We start from the raw sequence: 13,077 nt of genomic DNA, 5'->3' as shown, positions 1-13,077 counted from the left end.
TTGACAGGGAGGACAAGGGCCTGGATCCAGCCCAAGTAGATGAAAGCCACTCTAATCCAATTAAAAACCAGCAAGCAACATTTGGCTGATAGGATCCCTTCATCCATTGCAACTACCAAGGGTACCCGGGATGAGTAAGACACTCCTGCTTTTGATTGGCTCTAGGAGAGCCAGGATGGCGGCCAAACTTCCCTCCTACAAAAGGGCGAATGGGTTATTCTTTGGCTTGTCATGGGCATTTCTTACATATTTCGCTGACTTTCAAATGAATTTGAGACAGTATAAAACACCCCAAATCAATAAAATAGCAATGTATCATAAGAGGTAACACCATTAGGTGTTGACTACCTAAGCACACCTCTAAGAACATTACAGATAAATACTCTTTAAAATCTTCCCCCAAAGCCTTTTGAGGCATGCGCTATGTTTACCTCCCACAAATTAAGCTCGTTCACAGCTAATAAGCAGTACAACCAGGTTTTAAACCCAACACTCAAGACTCTACTCAGGATGTCCACCTAGTCACTGGGTTACACTGCCTTCCACGAGGCAGCTACACAAGGGTAAGATAACGAGAGCAGGATAACTGGGAACAACTGGAAACACAGGCAAGGACAGGGCGGCAACAGTACGCGGAATGTCATCTGATTCCTAATAACCAATCCCAACAGCAGAAAGATGAGGCATTGACCCCAGGAGGGTAACCGACTGGCCTCGCCTGGCTGGGCCTGAGGAGGGGCTGTCTAGAACAAAGGAGACAGATAGGGACCCCACTATTCAGGCTGTATCATCTTTTATTGGACCTCACTCAGACAATTCAAACCAAAATATACTGACCCCTCCAGCACCTTTTCCCAGTAGCACTGAAAATACTAAATACTGTTCAAGCATTTTGCTTTGGATAGGGGAAAGAGTGTGTGTGTGTGGGGGGGGGGGGGTGAAGCCCTGTTGATTGCTGGTTTTCAATCACCACTTCTACTTCTGGCAGCGCATTCAAGTGTCTGGGTCAGAGGTCACACACGAATGCTGCATAAAATTCTGCTCTTCTACGCTCAGCTGTTCTTCAATTTTCTTTCCTACGTTTAGATGTCATTTCTTCTTTAAAACACAAACAAAACAAACTCTCCAAAGTCACAGGCGGAGATCCAGACCAATGATTCCTACAAGGCTTTCAAAGGCAACTTTGTCAGAACTTGCAGGTGGAAACCAGACCAACCCCTGTAACAGACGGGTTAAAGCCAATTGTTAGCATCAGCTCTGAAATCAATAATGAACTTGGCATGAGGACAGCCTATTTACCTTTGTCCCCCAGCAACAACTTGCATATGAATACAGTTTTATCTGTAATTCAATCTCAGTATGGTGGGGCTAAAAAAAGAGAAATTATTATTGAGGTAGTTATAAGGAAACGTAGGCCTATAAGGGGCCAAAGGAGAAGTAGGTTATTCTTTATTTAGAGTGCAAAAAAAATCCTAACTTACCCCCAGCAGGTTGTATGGGGTGGGGGAAAAACAAACAGATTTAAGGGGCTGGGATTTTAACACCAATCTAGGCAATCCATCACAGATTGACCTAAGACATGTCTCAACTTCTTCCCCTGTGTAAGGTAATAAAGGGAAGCAAATGTTTTGTGAATCCCATGCAAAATAAATAAGTAGCTATTCAAATGGTAATGGCAAAATAGCTTTCGGGAGAGGAGCAAAGCTCTGCCGAGACATGTTGAAAAATTCAGGAAAGCTGAACAAATATAAACAGAACAGGACTACAGTCACTCCAAACGTGGCAACAGCCAGTAGGTCAGTCCCCGTACAAGAGCCGCAAGCCCACAAAACCACAGCTCCTCTCAAGCGAGTGAGCATACGGCCGCGGCAAAGGGGACTTCCGAATCTGGACTATGAACATCTTCATGCCAATTTGCAAAAGGCCACGAGGTGATAGACAAGATGCCATGAACATCTCCCAACAACAAGCATAATTTCTCAGAGTGAAACTCATCAACTGATCCACTGATCGATCCATCAGGATTTCTGAATATCTGTTATGCATTCAGAACCATAACTCCTGCCATTATGAAGCAAACAAGACAGTCAAACGAGTAAGTAAACGTACGCATACATTCTATATAGGTTTTTCTAGATATATGAAAGCTTCAAAATATTGCTGGAAAAAATCCATTGTGAAGGGTAAACAATTCCATTACATTTAATTCCATTTTCCACACAATCTTCATATGTGCATGTGTTGCACACGTGAGCATACATGCACACATGGACATCCATCTTCCCTGGAGGAGCCTTGGTAGGACTGGGTTACAAGTTGGGATACTAACCCTAAGGTCAGCGGTTCAAAACCACCAACTACTCCACAGGAGAAAGATAAGCTTTCTACTCCCAAGACATTTACAGGCTCAGAAACCCACAAGGGCAGTTCTACTGTGTCCTGTAGGGCAACGATGAGTCAGAATCATCTCGGTGGCAAATGTGAGATTTATGGAGCCAAGTGGGTTACCTGTGGGCTGCTAACTGTAAGGTCGGCAATCTGAAACCGCCAGTTGCCCTAGGGGAGAAAGATGCGCTGTGCCCCGTAAAGATTTAGAGTTTGGAAACCCGACAGCCATCCTACTCTGTCCTACATGGTTACTATGAGTCAGAATTGACTCAATCGCAGTAGATCTGGCTTGATATATTATCAAGCTGTTTCTTTAGTATAAAAAAGATTGACGGGGTTACATAAAGAAGAGGTATAGCTGTAACCCAGGTGGGGACGGAGCATGGTAGTAGGGCAGGAGCAAAGTCAAGGGAGATGGAGGAAAGAGCTAGGAGTCAAAGGGCACTTATAGAGGTCTAGACAAAGACATGTACATGCAAATATATATATGAAGATGGGGAAATAGATCTATGTGTCAATATTTATAGGTTTAGTATTAAGGTGGCAGAAGGACCTTGGGCCTCTACTCAAACACTCCCTCAATGCATGAATACTTTCTTTTATTAAATTGGCACTCTACAATGTTCACCCTCACGACACAACTACTGAAGCCAAAGCGGGTGAACAAGTAAATGTAGTGAAGTGTAGTGCCCGGCTATCAAAAGAGATAGTGTCTGGGGTCTTAAAGGCTTGAAGATAAATAAGGGGCCATCTAGCTCAGAAGCAACAAAGCCCACATGGAAGAACACACCAGCCTGTGTGATCACGTGGTCCCGAAGGGATCAGTTACCAGGCATCAAAGAACAAAAATTCATATCATTGGCTGTACACCTCCATGATACGATCGCCGAAGACAAACGGGTGCATAAGCAAATGTGGCGAAGAAAGCTGATGGTTCCCGGCTATCAAAAGAGATAGTGTCTGGGGTCTTAAAGGCTTGAAGGTGAACAAGCGGCCATCTAGCTCAGAAGAAATAAAGCCCACATGGAAGAAACACACCAGCCTGTGCGATCATGAGGTGCCAAAGGTATAAGGCATCATGCAAAAAAAAAAATTATATATATATATACCATAGTGAATGAAGGGGTAAGTGCAGAGTGGAGACCCAAGGCCCATTTGTCGGCCACTGGAGATCCCCTCATAGAGGGGTTTAGGAGAGGAGATGGATCAGTCAGGGTGCGATGTAGTACTGATGAAGAACACAGCTTTCCCCCAGATCCTGGATGCTTCCTCCCCCAACTATCATGATCTGAATTCTACCTTGCAGAACTGGATAGGGCAGAAGTTGTACACTGGTGCATATGGGAGTTGGAGGCACAGGGAATACAGGGTGGATGATACTTTCAGGACCAGGGGTGTGAGGGGTGATACTGGGAGAGTAGAGGGTGAGTGGGTTGGAAAGGGGTAACCGATTACAAGGATCCACATGTGACCTCCTCCCTGGGAGACAGACGGCAAAGAAGGGGGTAAGGGAGACTCCGTATAGGGCAAGATATGACAAAATAACAATCTATAAATTATCAAGGGCTCATGAGGGAGGGGAGAGCGGGGAAGGAGGGTAAAAAAAGAGGACCTGACGCAAAGGGCTTAAGTGGAGAGCAAATGCTTTGAAAATGATTAGGGCAAAGAATGTACGGATGTGCTTTATACAATTGATGTATGTATATGTATGGATTGCAATAAGAGTTGTATGAGCCCCTAATAAAATGCAAAAATAAATAAATAAATAAAAGGAGAGCTTTGGCTGGCTTCCTATAAAAAAATTAAAAAAAGATTGGCAGTGGCAAGAAGCAATGTCAAGAGACGAGGAGTGTCATGTCAGGGCACAATTTGCATGGAGGCTGGTAGAAGAGATGCTACAGAAATGGAGGGGCCTGAAGTCGTCTTGAGGCCCTTGAAGAACAGCATGTACATGAGCTGTCTCTGCTGGGAGTGAAAGAGAAGGCCATGGCACTGAGCTGGAAAGGCCCACGGCAAGTTCGTGTGACAGGGAGCCAATTTGGGGGCTGGAGTAGAGGAGTCAGGTGATGATGGTAAAGCTGGAGCCAGACAGTGAAGGCCCCTCTCTCTGTTCCAGGTCAAGAGTATAATAAAACATCTCCACGGTCGGGTAGGCAAAACAGACTTTTGCAAGCGGAATAATTTGATCCTTCAAATTTTTCTGAGCTACATCTAAGCAGGTCAGTTCTAAGGTTACATGATTTTAGAAAGATGTTTGTGCACTCACTGTTTACCAGGGAAATCTGTGGGCAAGACTAAAAGACCCACACACCAGGCTGAGCCTCGCCACCAGTCATTGCCCAAGGACTTTGGATCAAGATATACTGTTTTGTGCTTGATTGGAAGCAGGATCTACAAAGTTCTTGGTGAGCCCTTAATACAAAACATCACACCGCTGCCACACAGAGCTGAAGTCTGGCCGGCACACGTTTCATAGCATATTTAAAGAAGAGAAAAAGAAATGCATAAAAACAAAAGTGAGAGAGTTACTTAAGATGTGCACAGAGCTATTCCCCAGAAAAACTATTCTGACAGAAAAAAAAACCATATTCATCTTTAAGATGTTTCCTTAAAAAAATCGTACGTGCTCAACCTTTCATAATCATGATTATACCTCAATGTAAAAAAAATATCAAAATGTTTGGAAGTAGCTCTGCACTAATGAATCACAATGCTGTTTTGTTTTTACCTGAGCGTGTCATTTTCCCGTTGACCCCTTTGCAGAAATCTCATTGTAGGGGAAGGGATGACTACAAAATTCACTTTAGAAGGAACACCCTCGTGCTTTACCCAGACAGCCAAGGGAAAGACCTTTTTGTTGGGTTAGTGTTTCTAAACTTAAGCGGGTATTATGAATGTGTGTGTGTGTGTGTGTGTGTGTGTGTGTGTGTGTGTTTGGGGTGGGCTGGGGGTCTCCTAGTTTTTAAATGGTCAAATAAAACAATTCCTTTTTTAAAAGAGCTTGTGACTTAGACATGCCCCAGTTCTGCCAGGAGTGGCAAAAACAGTCAACAGAGCTTTAACCCCTTCTCTCTAGACTATACAATGGTTTTCAAAGAGGTTCAGGCCTCCTATGAAGGGCCCATGTTAGACACTGGAAGGGTCTCATAGAGAATGAGCACCAGGCCCTGAATAAACAAGGGAGATGGTGACCTTTTGCCCCCTTCTGCTCAAAACCCAGCACAGCCTATAGCAGGGGACCGGAAAGAAGTTGGTGTACAAACCAGGTGCTACAAAATCCTTGCCTGAGTTTCTCTCCCAATATGGCCTAAACAGTGTAAGGGAGTGAGAAAAAGTAGAATTCTTAGAACCCACCGTTCCACTGCCCCTTAATCCTTTGTCTCCCTCATTGTTCAAGTCGTGCGGCATGCAACACACGTTCGACCGCCAACAGGCAGGACAATGCATTGAGCAGTGACTGGACAATGAGGACCAATTAGGCCTATTTCCCAGCTGAGTGTAAAGGGGTAATCGACTGAGGTAGGGGTAAAAACACTACGGAAATGTTAAAGCTATAGTTCATCATGGAAGCAAGTCGCACCCCACAAAGCAAACTGAGAGGGGGTCAGGAGGCTGTCCAGAGGGACTGGGTGGCATTGCACATGTGCTCTCAACTTCTCTGCTCTCGTCTACAAAGCACGGAAGACCTACTCCACCATCCCTGAGGGGAACTGGTTGTCTACTGTCCAACGATAGCTAAACGATGGAACACAACATGTGACGCAGATAACCTGTACGTTGTGTTTGGAGCCACAGGTGCATCTGTGTGTGTTGCGAATGGGGTTCATGCCTATTCTCCTCAGCGGAAACCACTGGTTGGCTGTTGTCGGTACTTTATTTACATGTCCTGGAGTGCTAATTATTTTAAGGTCATGAGCCATACTTACATGTGTACGTGTGGCGGCTGGAATCGGCTCTGGTTGATGTTGTAGTGCGTGAAGGCCTGGGTGGGGTTGGAGCTATACTCATCCACCGTTACGGTAACTTTGCCTTGAGAAGGAATCCCATGTGCCATCCTTCCTCCTTATCGGCATGAGCAACTCACAACTTTCCGGAACGAAGGATGGAAGCAGGCATGGTGTCTTTCAGCCAACCTCAGAATCCAAGGACCTACTCATAAACGCCGCCGTGAATTTCTGGAAAAAAGAGAAAAGGTTTACAATGAGAACAAAGAGCAAGAAGGTCTTCTAAGAGACTTGAAATTTGACATTTCGACTCAAATCTGGTTCAGGAAAAAAAATGTGCACCTGTGTCGCTGCTTCGTGGGTACAACGGTTCCCAACACTTCCCTGCATGCACTTCCGAATGGACAGTGCACCTGACATGACATTGCCGCCTGCCAGCAAATCATCTCAATGGCGTTCGAACTGAGTTTTCCTCTTTAATTATAATTATGGCACTTAATGTGAATTACGGAAGGGCCACGGCCAGTTGCCATGGTGTCTAGCTATAAATGGCTTGTGCTCCAAGTGGAGAATCTTCCAAACCTTCCCTGCTAATTGGAACGTTTGGTCTCTGCAAAGTTGGTGTCATACAATAACTCGACATCACAGTGATTAAAACAGCCAAGCAGCACACAGACAAATGTACAGGTACAGACGCTTACTCGTCACAGCTGTCTGTGTCTAACTGCAATGCACATGCAGGATGTACACCCTACACCTACATACCTGTTTCTTCCACAACCAGCTCCCCCAAGTCCTTAGGTACTCCATGCCTAGTCTGCACATGCGCTCGGGACAAGCACTCTGGGGTAACGCGATCCCTGCCCGTCAAAGAGAGGCTCATTTCTTGCAGCATTCTAACATCTCAGGGAAAGCCACACACACACAGACCTGCACCACTACTTTGGATGCCTTCATCACCTGCCCTCTTAGAGCACATAAAGGGGGGGCAACTAGTCTGTCTGCTTCCTCCTTCATGGGGCTGCAGAATTCCTGAGAGTTGGTTTCACTTTTCCTTTCCATAATTTCCATGAGCTCCGACTCTTTATAAATGTCAATATATGGTTTACTGCACTGGGTCCCAAAATGAAGATGCCGTTTTAACAGCAGGTGTGCAAAGCCTAAGGACCGGAACCCTCTGCACTGAAGCCGTCGTGATTGATCAGAGAAGTAGCAGGCAGCACGCTGTTGGGGGAAGGTACCCTCTTACGTGAAGGACCCTGTATCACAATCCGTTTGCCATGTACACCTTTAAGCTCCGGGACTTAGCCGCTATCTAAAATAAAAATATCTAGAATAATAAGACTGGATTGCAAATTGGCATGAAACACCTTAAAATGTCGAGAAAAAGGCAGATGGCCTGCCATAGGCCATTTATTTTATTATTTTACAACCCGGGGCTTGTGTAGGCCTCCATATGCTAGCTGGGCTAAGAAATTCCTCAGCGCGCTACTCAAATCATTTCCCTTCTTCGTCTTAGCAAAGCAAGCTGAGTAACACCCACCTTGCCTACCCTGCTCATGTGCCATCGCACTGCCAAGACCTGACTCCCCGGTGCGCTGGCATTTCAAACAGTGTCACTTGGGTTTCTCATTCTGCTTCCTCACTTCCTGGGAGGTCTGAGTCCTGTAAGCACCAGGTGATAGACAACCAGGCTAGCAGGATTAACTAAATTAAGAATCTGTCCCGGCTCCTCTGATGCAAGATATCTATAAGAACTGCTTACAAATCATAATGTAGCAGTTTTCATACCAAGTTTGCAGCTGTTTCCTTCATTTCCCCCCTCAATTATATTTTACTGTTATTTTGCATCACAGTAAAACACAACACCTGCTTCAAATTGCAGTCCTGTTCTAAGTACTGTAATTCTCTCTGAGACACAAAGTACCGAGACACTACTGAAGCGCAAAACTGCATAATTGCGTGGCGCTGAAAAGTAAATACAAATGAAAACATCTTCCTGTTATAGAAATGACTGTCATTAAAAAGAATGTTAGCCATCAAAGCCCAGAGGAGGAAAAATACACATTTTTCAGACTGTGAGAACTTAGTGTTTGCATAAATTAGAGAGTGGTGTAAAAATAACATGGCAATTCTTATGATCCTGCCATCCATGCCTATTGTGTAAAACACAGAACATTCAGACGCACAGGAAACCAAATTCATGTCTAGCCAGCCCACTGAGGCCTGATGGCAATCCCAGTGCACTGGGTGCCAGAAACTGTCTACACCCCCCACCCCCAGTCAACTCACTAATTCAACTAAGCTAAATATGGCCAAAGGTGGCACAATGGTTAAGCGATCTTGTGCTAACCATAAAGCCAGCAGCTCCGACTAACCAGTCACTTTGTGGGAGAAAGATGTGGCAATCTGGTCAGGATTGCCAGCCTTGAGCCCCCTATGGGCAGTTCTACTCTGCCCAATGAGGTTGCGATAAGTCAGAACTGACTCAACAGCCAACTGTATGTTTGTTGGTGTGTTTGTTTGTTTGTTTGTTTGTGGGGAGAGGTTTAAGAGTAGCCTAGAAAATTAAGCATACATACCTATATTTAAAATCCATACAATAACTTTTGATAGTTAGCCTTAGATTTCCCCTCCCCGAGTTCTCATCTTTGAAGCCAAATGATACAGAATTTTTAACAACCAATGCCCATCCCTCCACGGTCTGCTCTGGCCCAAAGTCATCCTACTCAGGGCCTTTCCTATCCCTGAACATCGGGGCCTCTTTGCTCCTTTGCCCCAGCAAGACAAATAGAACATCTTTTCATCAGCCAGCGTAGACCACTCTAACTCTGAAAGGCTAAATGGGTGGCTGGCACCTCATTTGAATTCATCTTTACCATGTTCTCTTTCAAAGGCTTTATCGAAAAAGTGCACCTGCAGTGTCTATCTTCTTTAATCTGGAGTCCTTTGAAGAAAATGTCAGACTGAGGCAGAGAGCTTCACAACTTTCACAGGCACCTTTCCAGAGAATTCAAGAAAGGGCTTACTTTTTTAAAATGCTGCATTCCCCAGCCCACATCTCCAAATGAGCAGAGTCTAGGAATATTCAACGCGAACACACGGAAAGTCACCGAGCTCTTGGTAAACTGAGAATGGACAAAAACATTAAGTCACAGTCACCTCTACTCACACTGAGAATTTGGGGGAGAGCTTGAAACAAGACAGACAGACTCGCTGCCTCAAATTGCCAAGAAATGAGATCTTGTTTCACATACTTTGGCAGTAAAATCTTCCTGAGGATCAGTTTTTAGTGCACCTCACCCTGGCCACGGTTACATTTCGTCTTACATACAACGTTTAAAGAGAGCACTGTTCGTTTTTATTTTTTTTAATTGGCATTTTATACATCAACACGTTTCCTCCACAAAACAAAGGAAACCAGTTCTAAATGCCAGGAAGCCTCAAGACAACTCGAAAAGGGATTGACTGGCAGTGCTGCCAAACGTTCATGCTGGTGCAAGTTTGATTTGCTCTTTAAAGAAGAGAAACGTGAGCACATTTAGCATTCCTAGACAGCAATCATCTATTTCTCCGCTTCCTCAAATTGTGCAACTGCTATGTTCTTTTCCAGGAACCTAATTGGGAAACCGCTTAAAGTCTACTGGCAATGAAAGGATTAAAAGCGGAGGAATAAAAAAAATAACTTTGTCTCCAACTCCTAGAAACCAGGAGTCCAATTCACCTAAAGTTTCAGAAGAATGACTCATGACCTCTCTCTCCCCTCCGTCCCCCACGGCACAGTCAATGAGAAAAAGAGCCGGCGATTTCCTCTAGGTACAAGGATGCTCATTTTAATCACTTGCCCCAAGAACACGCAGCTTGACCGTCTGGACTTTGGAACCAGCATGCCCCAATTGAGCCAAATTCTTCCCTCTTCTCCCTTTGCCGCCCACGTCCTCTGCTCTTTATCTCCCCCACCCCCACCCACCCACTACCACCTCCAGTTACCCATCCCTGAGCCCAGGGCAGTGCCCACTCGGCCCGCACCCCCACCCCAGGCTTTTCCAAGGATGCTCACACCAAGTTCCACGTGCCTCTGTCCACAGGGCTCCCTCCCTTTCGCCGCACTTACACCTGAACTTGTCTCCAGCAATGCGGACACCCAGCTGGCACATTCTTTCAAAAAGGAAGAGGAGCAAGACTTTTTCTCCCGCGCCTCAGGCAACCTGTGGTGTCTATATATGGTGGGGCGGAGGAGGGGGGCACGCGTAATTCTCCACTTTGGATTGGTTTGTTTGTTTTAAATCTAAGTTGGGAAGTTGGGAGGGGTGGGGAGGGGGCTTCGTTCACTCATTCACCCACTCACTCATTCACCCCCTCAGTCACCCGCTCCCTCGCCCTGCCCTCCGGGCTCACGGTGGCTCGTCCGGGCCACAGCCCCCCACCCCCTTCCTTCCTGCAGCACCAGCTCGCCGTCCTCGCTCAGTCCCTGGTTGCCGCCGTCGCCTCCGCTGCAGCCGCCGCTGCTGGCATCGCCGGCGCTGGCGCTCGCCGCCCGGGGCTCCGCTGGGCGCCTGTCTCTCTTTCTCTCCCTCTCCCCGAGCCCCGGAGGGATGGATGGTCGCCAGCCACCAACGGCTCGGACACTGCGCCATCCCTGCGCGGGCATCGCACTCCCGCGGTCGCGACGTCTGCCTCCCCGGCGGACAGGCAGCCCCGAGCCCCACGAGTCGCGCCGGCGCTCGGAGCAGCCGGGCCCCGGCTCGGCGCGGCGGCGAACGCCAGGGCGCCTGGAAGGGGTGCGGAGAGCACGGGATTTCGATCCTCCTCGGAAGAAATCTTCCCTTTCACTTAAAGTTTTGTTTGCTTTTTGCCCCCGTCCTGACCTGTTTGCGTTTATTTGTTCGCAGCATCTCAAATCAATTACCCTTTGTTTTTTGTTGGGTTTCCCCCCCATGTCTGTATTTGTCCTTCATGTGGGGGTGCGCTGGGTAGTCGGGGCGGGGGGGGGGGCGTAAAATCAGCTATCCGTGGAGCCAGCCTTCGTCTCTTCTCTTGCAGATGGATATCAACAGCCCCCACCCCCTCTCGAACGCCCAGGAAAATGCCCCCCTGCCCCTGCGCGGCCCGCGGACCTCGGACTGCCAGGCGGGACCAAGCTGACCCCGGCCTAGGGAAAGGGTCAACAAAGTCCGGCCTCGGGGTCCTAGGCGTCGGGCCACCGGGTTACTTTCGTCGCTCCCGGTCCCTGCCGCCTGGCCCCGGCGCTAACCCGACCCGCGTCGCCCGCCCGCCCGCTCGGCAGCTGGGTGCGGGGACACCGGAGGCGGCGGCCGAGCGCGAGGTCGGGGCGCTGGGACCGCGTTCAGGGGGAAACAGCCCCGCGCCCGAGGGGCGCGCGCCGCCCGCCCGGCCCGGGGAGCGCGGCCCCAGCACAAAGCCGCGCGGCGCTGCCCGGCCGCCGCGGGCACCCGGGGCTCGGGCCAACACAATGCGCCCGGGCCTAGGCCGGGGCGCCTCGAACGCATCACCCCGAGACTTTCCGGTCCCCAGCTCGTCCGGCCCGCGCCCCCAGCCCCAGCCCCGCCGCCCGGCTTGCGCCGCGGCCGGGCGCCCACCGCCCTTCTCCCGCGCCGACGAAACCCCAGTGGAGCAGGGCGCGGTGGGGTGGGGACCCCGAAAGGTCGGGGCGCGGGGGGCGCCGAGGTCTAGGGGGGAGGGGCGCGAGAACAGAGGCAAGATGGGGAGCCGGGGCGGGGGGGAAGACGACGACCCCACGGTAGCCGCGTTCGCCCGGGGCTGCAAACCCCGCCCGCCCCGGCTCCCGGCGCGCCGCGGACTGGCCCGCGAGGCGCCCGGCGGGGCGAATGTCAGAGGCGCGGGGCAGCCGCGCTCCGCGGCCGCCCGGCCCCCCGCACGCGCCTCGGACGAAGCACCTCTCCCCCCGGGCTCCGCTTTGTGTGGGCATTTTGCCCCTGCCCCTCGCGCTCGGCACCGGCCGCCCGGCCGCCTGCCCCCGCCCCCGCGCCCCCGCCCTCCGCCTCCCTTCCCGGGGCGGATTACCTTTCCGGGGCTGCGCTCCGGGTCGCGGGGATCCCTTCAGCGCCCGGCGAGCCGGCGATCCATCGCCCAGCGACCCGAGCCGGCGGGAGGCGCGCGGGGGCGGCGAGGGCGCGGGCGGGCCAGAACTTTCGACCCCCGAGGTCCCGCCGCGGGCAGGGGCGGGGGGCCGCGGGGCGCTGCGCGAGAGGGGGCGGGGGAGCGGGACCCGAGGAGCCTCGATCTGGGCGGAGAGCGAGCGAGGGGGCGCGGAGAGCGAGCGAGGGCGCGGCGAGCTGGAGGGAGCGCGAGCGGTGCAGTGACAGGGACTGCCACTGGGGTCAAAGGAGCACCGCTCCAGGAAGCGGGGAGGCCCAGGCGCCGCTCCGTGCGCGCTCCCCGGCGGGACCCCGCGCCCCTCCTGCAGACCCGGCCCGCCCGCACCCCCGCCGGCGCCCCGGGGGCAGCGAGTTGAAAGCGGAGGCGGGAGCGGAGGGCGAGGCGTGCAGCCTGCTGGTGCTCCGGGTCAATCAGGCGGCAGGAAGCTGAGCTGCAAGTTCATCATCATGAGTACGATCCGCGTCGAAAAGGATGGGGGTGGGGGCTCCGGGGAAATAAAGAGACTTTTCCCTCCAAGTGGGCGTCTTCTGCAAAGAGAACACCCAAGACCCCCACCCACCGACCTGCCGGGAGCTGTCAGGAATCCTGGCCCTGCTCCAGGGCG

The 13,077-nt window shown here is 50.5% G+C and overlaps 1 protein-coding gene across 1 annotated transcript in view; it reads right to left on the bottom strand.

The window, feature by feature from the left end:
* The window catches only part of MPPED2 (metallophosphoesterase domain containing 2), a 210,567-nt gene extending 197,874 nt beyond the window's left edge, over positions 1-12,693 (bottom strand). Inside the window, exons 1-2 of the mRNA XM_075548390.1 lie at positions 12,378-12,693; positions 6,315-6,563 (exon numbers count right to left, since the gene is read on the bottom strand). Coding sequence (XP_075404505.1) covers positions 6,315-6,442 — 128 coding nt within the window. The 5' untranslated portion in view covers positions 6,443-6,563; positions 12,378-12,693. The remainder of the gene's footprint in view (positions 1-6,314; positions 6,564-12,377) is intronic.
* Positions 12,694-13,077: the final 384 nt, after the last annotated feature.

The sequence above is a fragment of the Tenrec ecaudatus genome, chromosome 4, assembly GCF_050624435.1.
Source record: "Tenrec ecaudatus isolate mTenEca1 chromosome 4, mTenEca1.hap1, whole genome shotgun sequence".
Classification (NCBI taxonomy): domain Eukaryota; kingdom Metazoa; phylum Chordata; class Mammalia; order Afrosoricida; family Tenrecidae; genus Tenrec; species Tenrec ecaudatus.
This window is presented reverse-complemented; position numbering and strand designations above follow the sequence as displayed.